At 49.6% G+C, this 23172-nt stretch overlaps 7 protein-coding genes and 1 non-coding gene across 8 annotated transcripts; 2 read left to right on the top strand and 6 right to left on the bottom strand.

Moving 5' to 3' along the window:
* Positions 1-210: 210 nt before the first annotated feature.
* B0J16DRAFT_333694 (fungal-specific transcription factor domain-containing protein) lies at positions 211-3040 on the bottom strand. Its single transcript, XM_046126860.1, has 5 exons — positions 2669-3040; positions 2466-2616; positions 1663-2419; positions 1037-1617; positions 211-988 (listed from the first exon to the last, which is right to left on the bottom strand). The coding sequence occupies exons 1-5, from the start codon at positions 2727-2729 to the stop codon at positions 544-546; spliced, it is 1995 nt and encodes a 664-aa protein (XP_045986659.1). The 5' UTR covers positions 2730-3040; the 3' UTR covers positions 211-543.
* Positions 3041-3914: 874 nt separating this feature from the next.
* On the bottom strand, positions 3915-5475 carry B0J16DRAFT_361157 (chaperonin 10-like protein). Its single transcript, XM_046129735.1, has 3 exons — positions 5251-5475; positions 4756-5199; positions 3915-4708 (listed from the first exon to the last, which is right to left on the bottom strand). The coding sequence occupies exons 1-3, from the start codon at positions 5402-5404 to the stop codon at positions 3951-3953; spliced, it is 1356 nt and encodes a 451-aa protein (XP_045986658.1). The 5' UTR covers positions 5405-5475; the 3' UTR covers positions 3915-3950.
* A 567-nt stretch (positions 5476-6042) lies between these two features.
* On the bottom strand, positions 6043-7771 carry B0J16DRAFT_263536 (uncharacterized protein; the record flags this gene model as incomplete). Its single annotated transcript, XM_046123331.1, has 2 exons — positions 6043-7445; positions 7552-7771. The coding sequence occupies 2 exons, from the start codon at positions 7769-7771 to the stop codon at positions 6043-6045; spliced, it is 1623 nt and encodes a 540-aa protein (XP_045986657.1).
* A 1570-nt stretch (positions 7772-9341) lies between these two features.
* B0J16DRAFT_316433 (uncharacterized protein) lies at positions 9342-11617 on the top strand (the record flags this gene model as incomplete). The annotated part of the gene is made up of 2 exons (XM_046125311.1): positions 9342-9488; positions 9659-11617. 2 exons carry the CDS (start codon positions 9342-9344, stop codon positions 11615-11617), a joined length of 2106 nt encoding a protein of 701 aa, XP_045986656.1.
* Positions 11618-11837: 220 nt separating this feature from the next.
* B0J16DRAFT_262550 (uncharacterized protein) lies at positions 11838-13957 on the bottom strand (the record flags this gene model as incomplete). Its single annotated transcript, XM_046123308.1, has 2 exons — positions 11838-13846; positions 13897-13957. 2 exons carry the CDS (start codon positions 13955-13957, stop codon positions 11838-11840), a joined length of 2070 nt encoding a protein of 689 aa, XP_045986655.1.
* A 529-nt stretch (positions 13958-14486) lies between these two features.
* On the bottom strand, positions 14487-14560 carry B0J16DRAFT_t62. The gene has a single exon. It is a non-coding gene; the product is annotated as a tRNA-Val (tRNA).
* A 290-nt stretch (positions 14561-14850) lies between these two features.
* B0J16DRAFT_368952 (uncharacterized protein) lies at positions 14851-15547 on the bottom strand. Its single transcript, XM_046130243.1, has one exon. It carries the CDS (start codon positions 15452-15454, stop codon positions 14975-14977), a length of 480 nt encoding a protein of 159 aa, XP_045986654.1. The 5' UTR covers positions 15455-15547; the 3' UTR covers positions 14851-14974.
* Positions 15548-17726: 2179 nt separating this feature from the next.
* Positions 17727-19365, top strand: B0J16DRAFT_262126 (amino acid/polyamine transporter I; the record flags this gene model as incomplete). Its single annotated transcript, XM_046123298.1, has 2 exons — positions 17727-18429; positions 18482-19365. 2 exons carry the CDS (start codon positions 17727-17729, stop codon positions 19363-19365), a joined length of 1587 nt encoding a protein of 528 aa, XP_045986653.1.
* Positions 19366-23172: the final 3807 nt, after the last annotated feature.

Raw genomic sequence — 23172 nt, 5'->3', positions numbered from 1 at the left:
TAACAAAGGTCCAAAACTTTGTTCAAAAGAACCCATTGTTCAAATTTAATCGTCTTTACTGCCAGACGGGGCCTATGCTCCAGTTACAACCTGAAAGCCCTTGTATCCTTCAATAGCTCATAGTCGCATTGCGGGAAAAAGTGCTGTGGGAAGAAAATGAGAAGCTGGTAACGCTCCAGCGGCGTCAGGTTCTTTAGGTAGAAAGTGGAGGAAGAAAGTAAGCTGTCGTTGTGGTAATGATAGTACAATTCGTCACTCCCATCTTTCCTCCCTACCCGAATGTCTACACTGTCTTCTCCTTGACTAAATGACTCCGACACACCCTACACTGCAAGTGTTGGTAAAGCGAAACAGATACCTGAGGATTTCAGGTCGTTAGAGGCCATAGTGGTACACTAAATCCCACCTTGTTACATCCTAGGTGAAAGTCGTGGTCTTGCTCGCAGCCAAGGTTCACAAGGTCTGGGCAGTGTCTAAGTAAGCATCCTCTCACATGTCCTCGATACAATCGTCTATTATCGCTAATGCCGTTTCTCATCTCTATCATCCAGGCAGAAACCAAGAATCACTAACCTCAACCGCTTCCCCAAACTCCATCCCTCCAAATCCCAAAACATCAAACTCGACTCCCGACTCTAACCCCTCAAACGGTCCTCCCATACTCTCAAATCTATCGCCCGTCGGTAGAAAGTCCAGCTCCGGCACAGTCGTCTCTTCAACATCAATCGACTCATAAATATCCTTTCCCAAACTCCTGAGTTCCTGTCTATGCGCAGCCACGGCCTCCTGAGCGCGCTGACTCAGTTCCCCAACGACAGAACGCAAGACCCTGAATGCTTCGTCATCAATGATCTTGAGGAGTTTGTCGAATAGATCGAGCGCTTTTATGGAGATGTGTTGGTCGACGTGGATAGATTCGTGACCTGGATGTAGGATCATGTTGGCGAGGAGGACTATTAGTGCTGAGAAGTGGGAGTAGCTGCATTGCCTGCGAGGGTCAGTAACGTCTCCAGAGGAAGTCTCGGGGATGACTTACCAGACTAGACATTCTGTCGGAGTTGCTTCTTGGAATAACTTCATGCATCCTCTGCTCACGTCGACACACTGGTTCCATCCCTCCGGCAAAGGTGCTTGTTCTTTGTTCCCACCAAGCTGATCACTCCCAGGTATCGCCTCTTTGCCAAGTGAACTAATCCTCTTTTGCCAATCTTTGTTATAACTGTATATCCCGTGAATCATGACCTCAGTTAATAGGAAAGCGTGGTGCATCTTGGTCATCTGCACAAGCTGGCTTGGTCCCACGGTCGCAACGACGTACTCGATGTGGAAAGCCTTTGGGATACGCTCGTACCATTGATCAAGCATGGTTTGGAGATGGGCTACTCGTCGTTTGCGTTCTTGGGGCGTTATTCTGCTGGCGCGGTTGGAGTGTAGTAGGTCGTACACTTTACCCTCAATATAGGCCAATTCCACACGTCGTCGGTGATAGTTGAAGTGCACTTGCCCATTCTGCGTCCATATCAATCCAGCGCTATCAGCCGGCGTCATCGTCGGCAAAGCGATATCGATATCGTCGTCATTCTGGCACGAAGGCGTATTTCCTCTCAGCCCAATATCCTACATCCGTTAGTCGACTTCACGACAGCTCATCGAAAGATATACCTTATCGAGAACATAAGCAATCCAAAACACCCTCGACCGATGCTCCGCTTCTGCAGCAGGAAAACACACCATGGCCTCCTGCGAATGCAATTTTAACCGATGCGCTAATCTTAAAGCCGTCCCGATAAGCACGCCCGCAGGCTTCGGATCTCTACTATTCTGGAACAGCATCACAATGCCCAATAGTACTTGCACACCTAGAAGATCCTCCTCCCGCGTAACAAGCTCCGATACCACGCTCTGCACATTCCGTAGACACTGGTCCGCCTTCTCAATATGTACAGCTTGGGAATCTGTGAGTGAAAGCTGTGGTGTGCGATGCCCAATTGCGAGGACAGTCTGGATGGCAGCCCATGTTGCTCGGTCCCGAGATGCCGGGTTATTGTACCAATTTGTGACGAGTTTGAGAAATGAGGGTTGTTGAAAGAGAGGAATTACTGTGTTGAAGGTGGAGAAGTAGTGGTTTATTATAGGGAGGATTTCTTCGAGAGGTGGAAGGTCAAAGGTGTTTGGAGGGGAACCTTCGTAGACAGATGGGCGAACTGGGTCGAATTTCCAAGAGTATACTCCCAGTTTTGCTAGATCTTGGTCAATTCCGCCTTGGTTGGGGATATACTCTGCTGAATCGCCAGTACTGGAGTGGCTTTCCGGTGAGTATGCTGGTTTGGCAGCTTGGGCGTCCCTTGCGGTTCGGAGAACATGCTCAAGATGTTCCTCTATGCGCTTCAATCGCTCTTCAAGACCTTCCTGTCGGTTGCTTATGACTGTTAGTTTAAAGAAGCGGTTGACGATTGGCGACTCACTCTTGTTGCTGTTTAGCTATCCTACCTCTCGCTGAGCTGGTCTTGCGCCTGATGACGCTGGTGCGACAACTTGTATTATAAAGGATACAGTTTGAACAATCTGGTTTTAGCATGTCGCATTTGATCTTTTTCGTAAAGCACAAGTCGCAAGCTGTTATCCATTGTTAACTGAGATCATGCTACTCTCGTTCTTATTGACTCACCCTTGCGACGGCTAGAGGATGCGGAGTCTGTCTCTTCTGGAGTCGTCACGTTTGCAGTCATTCTTATCGCCTTCAGATACAGTAAAGATAGATATCAGAATAATTCGGAAGACTCAGCATCTGAATACAACTCTGACTGCGCGATCATAGGATTGAAGATGAGATTTGGGATGCGACAGGAAGAGCTGACAAATACAGCGTTGAGACCGGGTTTGGTGTTTTTTAGGTCCAGGCCCACTGGAAGCCGCTGATAGTAAGCACTAAATTAAGGGTCTTCAAAACCCGGCACCGATTTCTAGATTGCCCGGTGAGACTTGATTCCACGTGCATTCAATTGCAAGATACAGAATCTTTGACATGATAGACTTGAGGTGGCTACATAAATGATGTATTAGGGTGTATTACGATGCAGGTGGCTATTAAATAGTAGAATTGTGCTCCGAAAGGATTGTGTGCCAGCACCTTTCCAGCATCTTCCAAGCATGCATACCTCTCCCAGTTTTGCCTGCAATCATGCGGCGCGACGCATGATGGCTCTTATGATATGTACCTTGGTAGTATGGAGGTATGTTCAAATTAAGCTTACACAAACGTTCCTTTTCAAGAAGCCATGCTCGTCTTCCCGAAGTCGGCTCATCATGGTTAGCACTGCTCTGTATCACTCTCAGAAGCGCGCCCGGCTTTGCCCATACTCGCCCGGATGTTTTGTTCATGGTGCTTCGTATCAGTTAAGTACCATCAGCCATGACATGACTGTTTGTTTCTGCGGCAAACCGATTGACTGAACAGATGAACAAAACACCCGACAACGATCTTGTTCTGATGGTTTCACCTTCCATAGATTGACATACAGCTGGAGAAGTGACCAGGGGTAGGATTAGTAGAGAATCGGTGGACACGGCTGCATGGAAACTTTCACTGCAATTGTAACTCCAACCCAAGTGTTCCTAACCCCCGCAATATGCAAGTCCTCACGTCGGATCTGATCCGTACTGCAATTTTAACCCTCGCTCACGTCTGAGTGAATCGCGGGGCGGGAAAGCTCGAGTCTACAGCGGAAGCGCAACTTGTTCAACGGGTTTTACAACAAGGAAAGATAGCAATAAAGAGGAACCATTTAATAGTAGATCCCCCCACCGTTCAGTGTCTCTGCAGACAGATCCTTTGAGAACAAGCATTCATCATTACGATAGGATCAATGGACAAAGACAATGCATTCATAATGTTCTCTTCATTACTTCATAATCTCAACTACTGGTATCTCTCATCATAAAACATCCACTTAATAAGTGGTAAGGCTAGGCGAGCTGGGGTCTTTGGGGAACGAGAACTTGGTCTCAACAAAGACCTTCTGCATCGAATCCTCGCGCTTCTCAAACTTGTAGTAAACCTTATCCAGATCCTCAAGTCGGACTCGGTGGGACACCATCTGACCGGGATCAAGCTCTCCCTTCTGGATCATCTCGAGAAGCTCCTTCCAGTACTTGTGCACGGGTGCTTGTCCGTTGCCGATAAGTCGAATACCGCGCTCCATGAGGGATCCGATGTTGAAGTGGTTTGTGTAGCCAACGTATACACCAGTAACACCACAGCGTCCGAAGTTGCGAACACCCTCGATCATCTCGTTGATGATCTCGCTAGTATCGGTTTCGGCGCCGACAGCCATCTCGAGCCAGTGCATCCAGCCCTTGGGATACTCGCCGGCAGCACACTCGATAGCGCAGTCAGGACCACGATTACCGGTGAGTTCCTTGAGGCGGCTCACCACGGTGGGCTTGTTGGTCACACCGTGGGAGAGAGTCTTGTAGTCGACTAGCTCGAGTTTGCCCTTGTGAGGCTCGGGCCATCTGTCGCGAACGAACGACAGACGAGGTTCTGTGTCGACGAAGATGATCTTGCTGGCACCTTCTTTAATAGCGAAAATACCGGCCATTTGACCAATGGGGCCTGCGCCGAAGATGGCGACTGAGTCATCGGGGTACACAGCTGTGTCCTTGACGGCGTTGTAAGATGTGGCGAGGACATCGGAGAGGTAGAGAGCTGAGGAAGTCAGTACAAGCTAAGCATAAGGTAGAGAACAAACTTACCCTTCTCGTCAGGAACACCATCGGGAATCTCCAACAAGTTCACATCACCAAGTGGTACGCGCACGTACTCGGCCTGACCACCAGCAAATCCACCAGTGAAATGCGAGTAGCCAAACATACCCGCCGTACGGCCACCATACATAGCACGCTCAGTAACGTTGGAGTTAGTCTTCTCACACTGCGATGAAAGCTTCTGCTTGCAGAAGAAGCAATCACCACAAGCAATCTGGAATGAAGCGACGTATCGCTTGCCGACTTCAATACCGGTGACTCCAGCGCCGATTTGGTCGACGACACCGCAGAACTCGTGACCCAAGATGTCGCCTTCGCTGAGCTGGATGACTGTGCCGTGAAGGAGATGCAGGTCTGAGCCGCAGACTGTGCTGCCTGTTACTTTGAGGATGACATCTCGATCTTCGATGACCTTGGGCTTAGGAACGTCGACTACACCAGTCAGTATACAGCAACATAGTTATGTGAAGGAGTGAAACATACCCATCTGGACCTTATTCTTGCCCATCCAAGCCAAAGCCTTCATAGTCTGGCTCTTGTCGCCTGTCTCATGGTACGAGGTAACATCCTGCGCCGTGATGGCATTATCGCTATGGCCGATGATCTTTTCGGCCTGATAAGCAGCTTGGGTAGTCATATTTAATAAGATATTATCGTAAAAAATAGCTTATTCGTATAGCAACAAAACGACACCTTGATGGGCGTCCCTCTCGTGGTATTTAACCACGTTGGACGTCTCTCTACATGACTTCATTTCGCAGACTTCCACCCGTCATCGGCGGCTCGTCAGCATGACTGAAATGGCTTTCTGTGGAGTAAATATGATAGGAAACATATGTAACTGCACGGTGCTTTACTGTAGAGGTCGTGACAGGCATTGATGCACCCATGACGATCCTTGCTCTCGACGTCATAGATCGAAGACCAAAACACGGGGATTTTATGTGATTGAGAAGAAACGTTGAGTGTCAAGTGGATAATCGGCTTTATCTTCTGAACTAAGGTCTATTGCCGCTAAAACATTTCCTATCCTGTAAGCTGTCATCTCGATCTGAGAGTTCATAGCTTCATCATAGTCGCGTCCGGTTTAATGGTTCCCGCCGCCAAGTTTTTTTGTCTCCGCATGAGCTCGGAGCGGGGAGCTTCAATTTCTACAGCAGATTGTCATAAACGCATCAAGATGCCATATATGTGAACGATATTATTAACTCAATTTATTAAATAAATTTTATGCTAGTCATTTGCTTATCATTTCCCGTCATCTGGATTTAATGCTCAAACAACGCTGATCCCCTCTTGGAGCTCCGTCTTGGTGGGCATCTTGTTTACCCGCATCAATTCGGCACTCTGGGCCATAGCAGGATCCCTGCCCATGCTGGCCATGGCCACGACCGTTTCGCCCTTGCAGTAGTACGCCACGAATTGGTTCTCTTCTGGGCTACCGTCTAGGACCAGGTCGTCCCACCCAGAAGCCATCGTGTTACCGCAGTATCGCAGCTGTGCTCCCAAAGCTGACCAGAAGATGGGAATAAAGTGCTCAGTCTTTTCACCAGGGCTTATGATGTGACGGGCAGCAATGCGACCCGCCTTTTGAGCAACGTTCCAGTGCTCAATTCGGACAGGCTTACCTTCACCTCCAGGTCCATGGTAAGGGAAGGTTGCAATATCGCCAATAGCGTACACATCCTGGAGGCCACTGACAGAGTAGTCGTCATTGACTTTGATAGATCCGTCCTTTTCGAGTGTGATGTTGCTGTTGTTCTGGAGATACTGGGTCGCGGGGGACACACCCACTCCAAGAACGACCAAATCGGCCTCCAGCTTAGTACCATCCTTGAGGCACACGGTACCAACCTTGGAAGAGTCGGATGAGGAGGGCTCGGCCTTGTCGACACTCGCTCCCATGTAAAACTTGACTCCCTTGCCCTCAAGTGCCTTTTGAAGACCTGCGCCGACCTTCTCGCCAAGAACCCTCTGAAGAGGAACATCCTCCATTCCGACGACAGTCACATCATTATCACTGGCAGTAGCAACCGCACACTCCATTCCGATGAAGGAAGATCCGATGACAACAATCTTCTTGCCCTTGTCACCGATCTGCTCAACAATCTTTCTTGTGTCGTGGACACTGCGAAGAGTGAAGATGTTGTCAAGGTTCTTGAATCCGTCGAGGGGCAATCGCCTGGGGGTACCACCAGTTGCGAGAACCAGCTTGGTGTAAGAGATCTTCTCACCCTCCTCGGTTGTAACGAAACGGCCGTTGAAGTCGACATTGTTGACTGAACCAGTGACGAACTTGATGGAGCCGCCTTCGTAGAAGTCCTTGTTTCGCCAGGTCAACTTGTCGAGGTCGGTCATGAGAGCCTTGCTCAGCTTCGTTCGGTCGATGGGGTAATAGCCTTCGTTCGAGACGACGGTGATGCCACCCTTCCAGCCATCCTCGCGGAGGCTCTCGACGACACCCAGTGTGCCCGAACCACCACCGACAATGACAACTTGGTCCTCCTGTAGGGCTCCGAATCCCTTGCATGAAAGATTAGGCTGTCGCTTGGAGGACTTGATGGCGCTCTCTTCGCCGGTGACGTACACGGCACCGTCTCGTTCGGCGACCTGGAATACGGGGAGATGGTCGAGGGCGGGGGCATCTTCGATATCGCCGGTCTTTGCATTAAAACAGGCTAGAAGATTGATCAGCAACGTTCTAGATTGATCTAGATCTCAATCCTTGTATCGGAACTATGCGCCCACGATACTAGGCAGAGATCCGCAGGGAACACTACATACCTCCGTGCCAGGGACATGTGATGCGACCATCGTTGGTCAAAACACCCTTTGCGAGAGGTGCGCCGTAATGAGTACATTTGGATCCCAAAGCCTGTGTTGTGCCACCAGTGTTGACAAGCAGAACCTTGCCATTCTCAATACCCTCAACCTCAACCTCCTGCTTAGAGCCTGGAGAAAGAGAAAGGGACGAAAGGCCCTTGAGCTTATATTCTTGCGACATTGCTCTGTATGTGGAAAAGGACTTTGCTAGAGGAAGAGGAGTCTGTATCCGAGCTGTACGAAAGCTTTGGAGTATTCTAGGGGAAAGGAGAGGACGCATAAGTTCGTCTTATAGTAGCTGGGAGAGGAAGCTTGGGGAGAAGAGAGGTGGGATGATTGGGGAGAAACAGTGGGAGAGCCGAAAGTGAAAGAACGGATCATGGGCGCAACTGCAACAGTCCCAATGCAAGCATCACCACCTATAGAAGCCCCGAATCATCCATGCGGTTGCGATCCATAATGTGGGGGATGACAATGAGACGAATCTGACTGGTCGAAGCTCTCGATGTGGTGAGTTTGTATGACGACATGCCGATATTGAGAGCCGACCGTTTCATACAAAGAAGCTGCGTTACAACAGTTTTCTTCAGCAAAAAAGTAAGCAAAAACGGTAAACACCGCTTGGAATTAATTGTTAAGCAACATGATGCCACTATTAACTGCCGAAATAAGCGATATCAGGCGGTGAATAGAAAAGATGATGAATCAACGACAATTCCCGTTAGTTCATGGAGTTTAGAGTTTCTCTAACTCGTAAAAACATTACCCTAGACCTTGCTCGTAATGCTACAGTACTGTAATTCTCAAGTCACGCTTTAGATCACGTGGGCAACGTCTCAACGCTAAGGCTGTCGTCATCTTAGCTTCCCCAACCCAAAAGCGGGATTAAATGGGCCAAAGCGGCAGCCAAAGGAAAAGTGTGACAACCTTGTTCCACGATCCAATCAAACGCTACAAAGGAAATGAAGACAATTGTTGGCGTTCAACACGTCTTCCCTGCAAAATGTCTGCACGCTAACTCGAGAGAGTGACTGTGCCCCTGATGAGTGCCTGGGATTGCTCGCTAAATGCCCTGGTTCGTGTCACGCCTTATTTTGCGGGTGTTCGCAGCCAGTGATTGTTGGATCACATGGCCTGCGTACAGCGGTTCATCTAGTTCGAGTGGTTGGGAATGGCCTACTCTCAGGCCTCATCTGCCTTGTTTATGCTCTGACGTACATTCACTAGACATTCACTGCCTCACTACAAAGTATCCTTATTCTTCGACGGAATAAACCTTTGTTTACTGTTATCGAGAAAACATCATTTTCGGCGATCACACTAAGTCAGGAACAGAACTCCACACCTACCGTACCAATTTAGACTCGCGCGGGACCCTCATACCAATCAATCATTATCAGCAGCCAGTTATAGTTCCCCAGAGCCATAACAAAGACCCTCTTTGTTCAGGTCCAGGTCGAGTAAACACCAGCCGTTCCCATCAAGACCAGCGACGAGAACGTCGTTTCTCTTCTCTGTGGATTTTTTCTCCTTGACGACCAAATCATGCTCTAAATCTTACCTCTCTCGCTTCTCGTGTCCCTGTCTCTCCTTGCAATCGACCTAATTATCATGTTGCCGACCGATCTCACTCTCTCTTCCGCCGATCTCGTTACCTTTCGCATCCTATCATCTGTATCTGTACAATAAACACCAACCCCCTTCTTTAAAGGCCTCTCCATCTCCGATTTTTCTTTCGCCCCAGCTACATCATGGAGAGGCCGGATCTCGGTCAGGAGCCGGTGCTCTCTGAGATGACCTGCTGCTGTGGACGAATTGACTGCGCGCTTCTGAAGAAAAACTGCTCCATTCTAGAGACAGTCGAGAAGGATGTTCATACTGCTGCCCAACTTGGTCAGGTAAGTTGAAGGAGAGAAACAAATTTCGGAGCATTCCTCCTACAGATTTTTTTAATATGCATGTCACTGTCGTTTTTTCCTCCCACCGCCTAAACACCCGCGTGTCCTGCATGCCAGTCCCCGCTAGACACGTCAATATGCCCCATACAGTTGCTGACTTGTCTCCCTAGGCCCTGCTCGCTCGCCATGAAGCATATATGGCCGATGCAGAGAGAGATCGTCTCAGTCTTTCGTCCAGGATAGAGCAACTGGAGATGGCGAAGCAGGAACTTGAGGCCGAGAATGCCCTGAAAATCGAAGAAAACAGGAACCTGCTCGACCAGCTGGAGTTGATGAACAACAGCGTCTCCGAATCCGATACCAAGATCAAATCTCTTGAAGCGAGCTTGCTATCGTCGCAGCAGGCTGTCCGAAGACTCGAGTCTGCCGTCCTACGAGCCGAAGATGCGGAACGACATATTCATCTTCTCGAACTGGAACAAGATGACCTATACCACGAATTGAGGTCGACCAAGGAGGATGCTCGGTCGCATGCTCAGCGTTGCAAGGAGGCGCAGCGTGGTATTATGGACATGCAGGACCAGTTGGAGAGGATGGAAGAAGAGGCCCGTGAGGAGCGTGAACGACATGCCGAGGTCATGGGACGAATGGAGCGTCAACGTAAAGTTGAGCAGCAGTTGAACACAGCTGCAGGTCGTCTCAAGGGTGCAGCTGCATCTAAGACACTCCAGGAACCGAAGCCAGGCAATCCCGTTGTGAACCACTTCGTCAGGGATCTTCTCCAAGACAACGCCAACCTGCAGTTGGGTATGGCTGAGCTGCGGGAGATGCTTCTCAACTCCAACGACGAGATACAATCCCTGCGAGAACAGCTTCTCGATCACCAACCTGTCGAAACAAGGAATTCGACACTGAAGGACGAACTCGAGGCTTATGAGCCACCGCCTACGCCTCGATACTCTCAAGAACTTCACATTCACCACCACTATCACGTCACGCCCAAGACCGATAAGGCCAAGACCAGAAGAAAACGAGCAAGTCTCAACTCGAGCATCTTCTCGCCCTCGTCAAGTTCCGGCACATCGACACCTAGATCCTCCGCTCGCTGGAGTTTGGGTCCTGCCTTGCCTATTGCTTCCGTCAACACCAAAGAGACCAACTCTATCATCTCGGTGCCCAAGCAAAGATGGTCCATGCTTTCAGAGCAACCCTCCGAATTTACGTCGTCAGTCCCAAGTTCACCTCAGTCCAATCAGCGAAATTCTGTATTCGACTCTGCTTTTGGCGACAGCGATTACCCAACATCACCGGCTACTAGCTTCGATGCTATGTCGCCCGCATGGCGGACTCACCGTAAAGGACCGTCTGACATTTCAGCTTTCAGTCTCCAAGCACCTTCTCTCCAGCTTGACCCTGGTACACCGCCACGTCAATTCAACGATGATGTAATTCACGAGGAGGACGAGGATGAGGGCGTAGAAGGCATTTCTCGAATCGATACCCCAGACCTTCTTGGAAACACACCATCAATTGACGAGAGCTCCGTTGTCGAAAGTTCAGAAGACAACAGAGATGACTACATGCCACGCCCAAGAATCCACCGGGCTCTATCGCACGAGTCCATCATGTCTCTTAGCGGCGGCCTCGACATCCACACCCTCAAAGCCCGACCAAGCCAACTCACCCTCCGACCCCTCGGTGGCGCTGAAGCTATCGTTACGGGTGTAACAGCCCGGCCCACACTCGCCAGAGATGAATCTAAGCGAAGCTCCGTCGCGCTGCGAGACTCGTTCGCTGTTCTACCCACCGGCCGAAACGTTTCAAATCCACAAACCAGGCCTGGATCGAACAGATCCGCATCGCCCGCTCCTTCAGACAACTCTGCAGGAGGAATAGGAAAGTGGGTTGGCTGGAGACCGTGGGCCTCAACAACAAGCGAAAACGCACACCTCAAGCCTGCTGAAAAGACCAAAGATAAGAGTCTTAGTCGCTCGCCTGGTATCAACCAGCCTGGTGCCATTCCTGGCTTTCACCAGTACTGGGCGGCGCACAAGCGAAAGGGCGCACCAGCTCAGGTTACCACTGTCGCTGTTGACCATGACGCCTTGGTGGAAGGCTTGGAAGAGTAAATACCTACACTCGGTACATGGATACGATATACATCTCATTTGTGGCGTTCGATAAGGGAGGATTAAACCTGATGGAGATACCCCTGGCTAGACAAGCCCAGTCCCTTTGTTCTTTTTCTTTTATACATACATGCATTCGTTAGGTGTTTTATTGGGTACGGTTATCGGTTATTTTGGGTATAAATACTATATCAGACATAAGGTTGCTCAGTACACTTTTTTATCCCACAATATTATTATTGAGCATATTCCAGTACGTTGTGTCAACACCTTGTAGAGCCCAATCCTCTGGATCAGCCGTGAAGCACGGCCAATTGAAGTCCACCACATCAGGCGAGCCTTCAAAGGGACATGTGGTGGGTAACTCGGAGCTGTCCTGCGCGAACGAGGGGGAGTTAAAGGAAAGTGGGAACTGTGACATGGTCGAGTCCCCACCACTTGGTGTGGTGCTGTTGGACGGCATTAAGCTGGTTGTAGATTCTGGAGGTGTTGGCCCTTGGTTGATGTTCACCGTTCCTAGGAAAGGTACGTGGAGATGCATGGTTTCTCCGGTTGTGCCTGGCTGTCGTTGAACAATTGGCAACAGCTGTCGAATTGTCTCGGCGGCTTCAAGACAGAGGGTGTCGTTATTCAATGATCCCATCTCTTGCATCTTTTCCATCGTTCGTTCTGCCAAGTCTCTATCGTGTTCTTTTTCTGTCTCGCAGCTGGGCCAGCGCCAGCCGAGATAGCCTAGGAGGAGAGTCATTGCTGCTACGAGCGCTGAGTAATCGACGTGCCGACCTGATACAGCTGTCGTGAAGCAGCCGCGGTACCCGAGGAAGCGGGTGAGGATGTCGCGACTGGCTTGCATGCATGTGGAACGGTTGTACTCGTACCGTCTTTGACCGCGATCGCGGAGAAGGTATGGCAGATGGAGCATGAGAAGAAGTGTGTAGTGTCGCACTTGGAGTTTTATTGCACTCATTCCATCACCTGAGGCGTCGGATGATCCGCAGCATATAGCCATGTCAGGAACTTTCCACCACATGTCATCCATTTGAGTGTACGACTTCTCGAGATCCAGATCAATAGACTGCGTTAGGACATATGCCTCGCTCCCTTGTAACTCGTTTCGGTCGGCGATCTTGCCAGCTATCACGGCATACATTTTGCCGAGTTTGTCGGCTGGTGCGTCGGAAATGAGAGCCTCGTCTTCGGCGAACCAGTTGTCTTTAGAGCCGATGGAGAGGCCGAGAATGAGGGAGAGGTAGCGGTCGTTGCAGTTAATGCGAAACCAGATTACCGGTGGTGAAGGACGATGTTTCTCATTCAGTGCAGGATCGGCTGAACGAATTGGCTTTGCGTTCTTGCGGTCGATACCCATCAATTGAGCCATGTTGAGAGCCCGACGGCATGTTAACCATGCTTTTCTCAGATGGCCTGCATCGCTCTGGTAGAAGCTGTGTAGAATAAGAGACTCCAGACCTTCTAAGCACCCGACGAAGTCGTCGTCGGAAGTAACAAGCCTTCCCGTGACAGCAACCCACTCTTCCATCGTTTCGCGGGGCGATTTACTTAGACCCAGTGCACTTCCATCGAAGAAGGTCGGCATTTGCTGTAGACATACGGCCAGTTGAAGGAGACGTCTTGACAGGACAGCAGGGTGACTAGTAATCGGCGGAATCTGTGCCAGGGCTGATAGGGGTTCAGGTTTCCCGTCAATCTGATCCTGCTGGGAGTAAAACGAATTGAGGACGAAGCGTGCACCAGGACTTTGCTGCGATATAGCATACAGAATCTGCTGCGGCGGGAAAAGAGCATGAAGTTGAGCCGACACATTAGCAGCTTTCGCAGAACGAGAAGGATACCTCGCTTTCTGTCTCGTTATTATAGCCGGGCTAGCATTCTCGTTGTGACTAAGAGCCATCTGCGCTGCATTGTCTGCCACCGAAGGCTCAAACACATCGACGGTATGCTGCGTGAACTGCGTTAAGGTCGAAGTCGGTCCTTCGGATTCTGAAGGCGACGGTATCGAAGCCTGTTCTCTTCGTTCGGATCCATTGTCTACTAACTTCTCCATCAACTGCTCCAATCGCCCGAGACGTTGCGCGAGACGCTTGTCCTGCGGCGCCGCAGATGGCGCAGGGACATATTCCTGCGAAACGCAGTTCGTCTCGCGCTGTGTACAACCGACGCATATAGGATCATCTTCATTTGTGAATTGACACTTTATCTTGCGACGACGACCTTCTCGGTGTTAGTGATGGTAGAAGCAAGATGACGGAGAGTGTACGGACATTCCCAGCAGCTGCGCGTGCCTTTCCGCACCTTCCGGCGTTTGGATGATTGTTCGGTCATTTTCACGGGGTGCTTTCGGCCGAAGAAGAAATCCAAGAGATGGTGAGGGTTGCGGAAAGGAGTTGTGAAGGGCGTTGGAGGGTGTTGTTGAAGAGACGGACGAAATGCGGACAAAGAACGGACGAATTCCTGAGGCTAAGTGGGGTGGTGAGTGTGGAAGGATTCGTCCGTCTTACATCGGAGGCCGAACGGACGAACGCATTAATAATGCGATTGAACATCAACCTTCTAACGATCATTGACCTCTTCCTACATGTATAAGGAACTCATGGGCGAGGACTAAATATTTAGGACCTGCGCTGTTTGCTATTGAGCCTGCTAGAGTAAAGCAATGTTAACATACAATTGTAAATAAAGCCCGTTGTTGCTGTCTATAACCCAAGCTCAGGACGACGGAGGAAGCTCACAACATCTATATGCTCAAAGCGTCCCCTACAATTGCTCCGCAAGTCTAAAATCGTCTCCGATAAGGAAGTAAAAAAATTCAGCACCGTCATATGGTGTTTCTGGGCTCTAAAAGTATAAAGAATGGTTCCGCCCGGGCTCGAACCGGGGACCTTCTCGGTGTGAGCGAGATGCGATAACCAACTACGCCACGCAACCTTCTGATTGGATGATTTCCAGACCAGCAATTGAATCTCATAGCTTGATGGCAAAAGAGCTTAGTGAAGCATTGGAGTCATGATGCCTCGAAGAAGGTGAATTCGTTGACAAAAGTGTATCTTGAACGACCAAGTTATTCCGTTGCTATTCTTTTGGCGGCCAATTCTTCTGACAGCCTGACGATTGGGGAATGCCCAGAGGCAACTGATAGGAAGGTCTCTCTCGTATTGATGCTCACAGAAAGTCCAAAGAGTTGTCAGTTCTGGAGTATACGTTGCAAGAGCAAACAGCACCTAATATGATTGGCATAACTGACGATACTGCTACTGACGAACGGCTAGAACATATAAAAGAGTTACAATCTGAAACTCCCCAACCTCTCCAAGATGATTCCAATACCCCCTTCAACACCATCTAAATAGCCAGGAGTCCAGGACTAGTAGGCCGAGAAGAATGCTTTCTATCATGAATAGGGCAATGACTACTCCACGCATTTCCACAAGTGTTATCACAAACACGCGGATTCTCAGGATCCCTGTCCAATCTCGGGTCAAGGGGCTCAACCTCTGGGACTTTCTTCTCTCTTGGTGGTCCCTGGGGTCCAGGGCCATCCCGGTTTGCATAACTCTTCGCACGCAGCTCTGCGCGCTTCCGCTCCTCCTCGGCTTCCTCTCGTCTTTCAGCTTCGACACGTTCTGTCTCAAGCTCTCTGGCCTCTCGGAGACTTTCAACAGTTTTTTTGGTGTTGCGACGGGATTGCCAAATAGTAATCGGGAAGCAGAGGATGGTTGCGTAGCCGGATGGACTTGTGAAGGCGCCGAGACCTTTGCCCTTTGTAGGAATCTTCTCGGCTGTTTCGTCTTTGCGAGTGAGGTCTGTGATAGAGAAAGGCATGATGACTTCCGAGCAGTAGTATCTAATAACTGCTCATTGGTATAAGCCAATGATAATCTTGAATATGGTAGACTTACAAGACAAAAAGTTAACCTTCGAAGCTTAAAGAGCAACTCGAAAATAAGGATATCTATAAGGTTATTTATCTCCCGACTGGAAATTCCGAAATGAGGCTCTGCTCTGCACCGTGACGCATGCTGACATGATGTCACTGTAGCTGGCCTGGATGATTGGACAGGTGAGATGCAGTCCCTTGTCGAAGTTTTGCAACAACAAAAACGGCCCCCAAATTTCAAGCCTCCTATACGCTTAGACTTCGATGATTCGTCCCAATAAAGATCAATTCTTTTCTTATTCATATGATTATGCAGTTCATCAAGTTTTTCTACTTTATTTCCTGTTTTCTTTCTTGGCTAGGATTTGAGGCTGCAGGTCGTGCGTGTAATACTGCGTTTTGGCATGGACGTTGAGAGAACATGGTAAACAGAGACTCTACAAAAGTTCCCTTCTTTCTGACGGTATGTGAGTAAGACGAGAGAAGTATCCATACGCCTCTGGGATGATGTTGTCGGTATGACTCGAGTGTCAAGCTTGTTGTCATGCTATCGCCGTGATATAGCGATATAGATCGAGGCAACGCGCTTAAAAATGACACCACCCTGGATACATTGCTTGGGCATGGCGATCAATGGTGCTGGTAACAAACCGTCCACGAGTTCTACTAAGCCTGAGCTCTATGCTAATCTAACGTAGGTTTGTTAGTGTCTCAATGCTTATATAGTTCCAAGTCATTGTTACCTCTACAGCATGTGGTCTCGTTCTGGTACTTCGGCTCAACGATCTTTGTCGACAGTTGGCCCAGTAAACACCTGCTGGCCGTCTTGTCTCTAAAGGATGTAGGTTCTACAGCCTTGCAAGCTTGAGCTTCACGTAAGCTATAAAGGCGCTCAATGTCTTTGCTGGTACAATATCTTGTGACTGAACTTGGCCAAATTGCATTACTGTCGACAGTCCTACCGCCGTAGTATCAGATGGGCAACCTTTTATGAATACCCGCGCCTAGATTACAGTTGTAATCTCGGACGACAAGGATATCTGATGCCAGACTACCGATTCCACGGTGAACTTACTCGCGCTATCAACCATGAACTGATTTGGGACATACTAGCCTTTCTCTTACAATCGTCGTCGGATACAGCGGCATAATGTCAACATTCCTTCTTCTCCAGACTCAGCGCGGCTCGCGGTCTTATACCAAGAACAAGGATGCCAAGGATATCTCAGCCGTATATCGGTACCCAATCATGGGACACACTGTTTTAAATGATGGTGTTACCCCTCTAGAGCTACAAGCCCTGTATGACGGGCTAGGTGTGATATCTATCCCAAACAAGGATAAATCAGCCAAACATCCTCTGACCCGTAGACTACGTTAATGGACAGGGTCTCTCCGCATTAAAGAGGAAACTACGGAAAGTGAAACGTGGGAAAAATGCGGAGAGAGCCAGTCAAGTCAGTTGACGCGTTGGAGCATGGCTGATGGCTGGGGGGGCTTCGGTGCGCGGTTATCTCTGGTGGGGTGCTTTATCAACCGCCCTTCCACTTTACGTACTGGTATCAATCCAAGACCCAGATTGATACTACCAGCTGGGCATAGACCAGTTTAACTTATCAGCCCATCGAGTTCAGCTCATCTCACGGCTCCTTTCAATCTGGGGAAATGACTCCATGCTTATCGGGTGGAGATTCCATAACCCTCACAATCTGTCTCCAATCTGTCTCTTATCAGATAGCTCGGCAGTATTATAATACCTATCTCTTACTGACAGTCGACCACTGTACATGCATCAAAGGATTAGCCGCGCTCTGTCTCCCCCAAAAATGTAGCCGCTCTTCCCCCTCACTGTCGCTGATCAGCAGCATAATGACCGAATGTCAAGCCACGTACCCCAGATAGACTAGACCATTTCAGGACGCAGATAAAATCGTGGAGAAGAAGTTCGGGTGCAGGTGCAGTTCATCAGCAATCAGCGGCCCTTGCCCCCCCTAAGTTAGCGAACACAAGCTAGAGTTAGCTCGGTTGGCTGGTTCTAGCCCTTGTCGTGACTCCGAGCGAGGCCATTCCATTTTCCTGATTCCTCTTTTATTTCAAGATAACAATGCCCAATCTCCCCCTTCCTCTATAATTAATTCCACCCTCACTTTCTTCCCTGCCTCTTATACTATACATAATTACTTCTTGGATACATACATACTCATTAATTAATTCATCATGGAGTCGTCCTCCCGAAGCGGCGACGCAGATCAGGCCCTCGCCCGGCTGGGCTACAAGGCCGAACTCCCTCGAAACCTCAGCATGCTCAGCGTCCTCGGCCTGTCCTTCGCCATTATGGCCGTCCCCTTCGGTCTCTCGACGACAATGTACATTACTTTGACCAACGGCCAAGCTGTCACCGTCCTCTGGGGCTGGGTTCTCGTCTCCCTCATCTCCCTGTGCATCGCTGCCTCGCTCGCCGAGATTTGTGCCGTCTTCCCCACCGCTGGAGGTGTTTACTACTGGAGTGCCATGCTCAGCACACCTCGCTACGCGCCCATTGTCAGCTTCGTCGATGGCTGGCTTACACTCGTGGGAAATTGGACTGTGACTCTATCCATCAACTTCTCGGGCGCGCAGCTCATTCTTAGCGCCATAACTATCTTTAATGAGGACTTTGTCGCGAATACATGGCAGACTGTCTTGTGCTTTTGGGCTGTCATGATTGTTTGCGCGCTGGTCAATGCTTTTGGTTCGAGGTATCTGGATCTTATTAACAAGGTCTGCATTTACTGGACTGGCGCGAGTGTTATCATCATTATTGTTACCATACTCGTTATGGCTCCCGAGCGCCGATCGGCCGAGTTTGTCTTTACCCATTACGATGCTTCGGCCAGTGGTTGGCCTGAAGCATGGTCGTTCTTTGTCGGACTACTGCAAGGTACGTGTGCAAGTCTCAATTGCGCATGAGCAGAGCTAACAATTAATTACAGGCGCATACGTTCTCACTGGTTACGGCATGGTCGCTTCCATGTGTGAAGAAGTCCAGAACCCTGAGCGTGAGGTCCCCAAGGCCATCGTCCTCTCCGTCGCTGCTGCTGGTGTTACTGGAATCATTTACCTCATCCCAATTCTCTTCGTCCTTCCTGACGTCCAGATGCTCCTCTCCGTCGCCAACTCCCAACCCATCGGTACCCTGTTCAAGGTCGTTACCGGTTCTGCCGCTGGTGGCTTCGGTCTCCTCTTCCTGATCCTCGGTATTCTCATGTTTGCTGGCATTGGCGCCCTCACCGCTGCATCTCGCTGCACCTACGCTTTCGCCAGAGATGGAGCTATCCCAGGATACAAGCTCTGGAGCAAAGTCAACCACCGTCTCGACATGCCCGTCAACGCTCTCATCCTCTCCACCGTGGTCGACTGTATTCTCGGATGCATTTACTTCGGTTCCTCCGCTGCCTTCAACTCCTTCACTGGTGTCGCCACCATCTGTCTGGCTTCCTCCTACGGTGTCCCCGTCGGCGTCAACCTTCTCCGTGGCCGCAAGATTGTCAAGCATTCTCCCTTCCCTCTCGGTAAATTCGGTCCCCTCATCAACGGTATTTGCGTCGTGTGGATCCTTTTCTCCATCGTTATCTTCTGCATGCCTGTATCCATTCCCGTCGACGCAGTCACCATGAACTACGCCTCTGTCGTCTTTGCTGGATTCGCCTTCATTGCTATCGTTTGGTATTTCGCCTATGCTCGCAAGAACTTTACTGGACCTCCCATTCATGATGGAGATGCCTATGAGCCGGGTGTGCAGGTGCTTAAGGGCCAAGAAGGTAGTGCGCCCGTGCATGAGGGTGCAAGCGATATTCCAGAAAAGGATTCTAATTAGTTGGCAGGTATTACCGAGGAGAAACCTGTATTATAGGCATTTGAACATATGTATCAATGAATTCCAGTTTCAACGTTTCACAATTGATTGCGTTTGACAACGTGAAGTAGCAGACTCGCAGCATTTCGATCCACCAAGCAGATCGTCAACTCAATCGACAACCCAAGGTCAATCCAGGCGATACGGAAGGCAGTTCAGAAGCACCAGGTTTGTCACGAATGGGAGACTTACACCCACTAGCACAGTGTTCACGGATGATGCCTTCAGACGGCATCACACCCTCAGAATGAGGAGCGTGATTCGAACAACCGTCATGCACGCTAAGCGACCAGTAGCTCTTGATCTCGCTGAGGTTACCGCGAAGTTCCTTGAGGCGCAAAAGGTCGGGCAAGTTATGGATCAACTAGCGACTTCTGGAATGGCTTCTATAACATACTCGCATCAAATGACAACATGATCAAAGGCGTTACTACGGCTCCATGGCTGATCTTCACATCGAGAGCATCTTCAAAAAGGACAGTGGTAGCAACATCCCTGGGTTTGGACGATGTCCGGTGGTCAATCGAGATACAAACAATGAATGCCATACAATGTAACTTAGTCTCAAGACTTCTTCGGGGCAACAGCCTTAAGCCGGCAAATGCCTTGTCAATTAAAATGAGCTGACCCGGCGGTAATCATCGTGACGTGCAAACTATCTTACTCTCTGACATGTGATATCGGCTGATACCTTCCTTACGAACGTCGGCTTCTGCGCCCTAGCTCTAACACAGCCATGGCTAACAATCGTCTTACTGAACAAAAAGAAACATCGACGCAAATGTCAAAAAAAAAAAAAAAAGTGGTTCCGGCCGATATCTAACCGGGGGCCTTCTCGGTGTTAACAAGATGCCATAACCAACTAGACCACGGAACTGAGGTTATCGCTGATGTTGGGTGACACGGGTGGTGCAGTCCAACATCATACTGGTGTTAGCGTAGAGCAGCATCATGGCGCATTATCATGGGTGTCTGTGTGGGTGACGGACAAAGGGTCTTCTAAGGCTTAGGCTACTAAGATAAACAAGCCTAAGCTGTAGCCTAATAAAGTCGCATAAGATAATTAAATTATTTTATCTCTTATCGTTTGGGTGGCTGATTCTTCTGGCACCCTGGCGGCGTCGTAGAGTCAAAAACGGAGGCGCAGACATCATGTTGAACAAAGTTGAGATGAACAGACTCATAAAGTCCAATTGACTTCATGCGAAATCTCTATTCGCAACCTTGCTAAATCTTCAAACATCAAACATTCATCGCTAGAACTACTATCCGTAAATAATATGGTAAGAAATAATAAACCTCCGTCACGGTGGCAGAAGAATTGGTCGCCTAGCATAAGGGACGAAATAATTCGATCACCTTATGCAAGTTTAGGCTACCACTTAGGCTACTTTATTTTAGTAGCCTAGATCTCGGACGACATTTCTTCTGTTGCCCACCTAGCCCCCCTCACAAGCCATTAGTTTCCTCGCCATCCAACACGCTATTATTATGATCATGAGGGTTGTTCCTCGATGCAAGAAGCGACTCCAACAGTGAGCCTATCTCGGGGTATATTTGCTCAATGCTCGCCAGCCCTTCAGGCCCCAATTGTACCATCACGCTGAACATGTTGGTGAAGCGGGCAGCTTCTGTTCCACGCGTGACGGCGGTTTGAAGGTCTCGTATGTCGGACTCTACGTCAATGGAGTTCTTCTCGGCTGCTTCAAGATCGTCGGTCGCTCGATCCAACTCTTCTCGTTTCGCGCTGATGGCTGTCTCTTGGGTCTTTATCTCCTCGCTCTTAGCGGCCCGGCGTGTATTATAACTACGTATCGCTTGGGCTATCTCGGGCGGCAGAGAATGTTCCTGGAGGGCGTGTAGCTGCGGCGCTAGAGCATCTTCGGCGGCGGTTTCTTCAATGAGGCGGCGCAACTTTGCTTGCGATTCGGCGATTTCGTCGTGAATGGCTTGGACGCGATCTTGGGCTGTGCGAAGCTTGCTCATTACTTCCTGATGCGTTGTTCTATGAGGGAAGATTTCTTGCTGGGCGATGGCGAGCGAAGCACGTATCGTTCGGACGTGAGCGTCGATTGCGGCGACAAAGACGTTGGTCGCCGGTTGTAACGCTTCTTGAAGCTTATTGGGTTCGAGAGAACGGGTAGCGTTGGCCTGTGAGGTGTTAGTAGACGTTCATAATCAGGTGGGTGTTAGAAGAATTGTCCTCTAAGGCTTAGGCTACAGAAATAAAGTAGCCTAAGCTTCCATAAGTGACCAAATTGTTTCGTCTCTTATGTTCAGGGGCCAATTCCTCTGACAACCTGAAGGAGATGCCAATTGGGTTGAACTGACAGTTGCATTGGGGCCAAAAGATGAAGCCATTTGGAACGTAGCCATCGGAGAGCTAAACATCATCAAGCTCTGCGCGGCGGAAAGTCGCGATCCCTCTGGCGAACTATGCCGGATACGCTTTTCTATCGGCGTGGGTATTGTGGTAGCTGGGCGCTTTAAATGCCGAACACTGCGAGGAACAGGAGGAGATGGAGGATACTCTGAAGCGACGGTGATAGACGCAGCCATATGCTCCTCGCTCTCCTCTGAAGAAGTATGTCGATGCGATCGCGATGGATCAATTGGCGAATCTGGAGCGCTGTAATTCGCCGTTCTCCTTCGTCGCCCGGAGCGCCTCTCACCGGTACCCCCATCGTCACCAGTAGTATCGTCCTGAGCCTCTGGTGACTGGGGCATCGTTCTCACAAATCGCTTCTTGGCAGCATGCACATCCTGCGCCATCAATTTTCCAGCATACGAAGGTTTGCGATCGCGCGCAAGAGACTTTCGAAGCTCCGATTGAAGATCTTGCAAGGTGTCGCCCGGATTTCTAGCAACATGGTCTGCAACAAGGGCCAAATCCTCGAGCAAATTGATCGCCCACATCTTGGGAGGTGCTTCGGGGACAATGTCCCAGGGCCAGACGCCCATGGCCTTGTATATCCGTCTAGCTGCGCGGGCGCCGCGTGTTTGGAGGTATGTACCGTGAGGTTCAGGAATGCGGATTGTGTCTATATTATTGTCGAGACTGCTGTCGGCGAGACTGCTGTCGGCCTCGAGGATCGGCGGCGACTGCGCGTTTGGCCGTGTCGAAGGCATCGCGCAGCCAAAGGCAGGGAGAGAGGAACAAGGGACTGGCGCGTATGACTATGACATTCAATTGATGCTGATAATAATGTGTACAGATGATGCAAAATATGTTATTGATGGTCCCAACCGCGGGCAAGAAGCCGGGTCTGACGCCGTGGTGCTATCGGGTATTTGCGATGATCTGCCCCAGCCACATCATGGAGCGCTGCTCTGGTGAACTCAGCAGTTCTGGCAGTCTCATGTATAGTCACGTGACATGACAGCTTGTTTGCTGATCCCCGCAGTCATGAACTCATGATGCCATTTTTTGGCTCATACGGCCGGTCAAATTAATTCATTCTGGTTTTAAATCAACAATTGCCTTTCTGTTAGTTTATATGAGCGCTACAACTGACTCTGTCTCTCATTTCGGTGTTCTGTAGCTGGTATAAAAGTCTGGGATGGTCGCATTCTTACGCGAGTACTAGCACCATGTCTCCAAAAGCAAAATATGGTTCGATTTGATTATGATTTCGGCAGGCCTCAAAACGCGCGTCTGAGAAGACATTTTTGATATATTCTATATTCTTATATCTTTATTGGCTGTTATCGGACGAAAAGACTGTAACCGTACAACACCACAGCGTACATTTGTGGCTTCATTTACCA

The sequence above is a fragment of the Fusarium flagelliforme genome, assembly GCF_020744385.1.
Source record: "Fusarium flagelliforme strain FIESC 12 MPI-CAGE-AA-0113 chromosome Unknown B0J16scaffold_2, whole genome shotgun sequence".
NCBI lineage: Eukaryota > Fungi > Ascomycota > Sordariomycetes > Hypocreales > Nectriaceae > Fusarium > Fusarium flagelliforme.
Note: the sequence above shows the minus strand (reverse complement) of the source record. Positions and strands in the feature narration are given on the sequence as shown.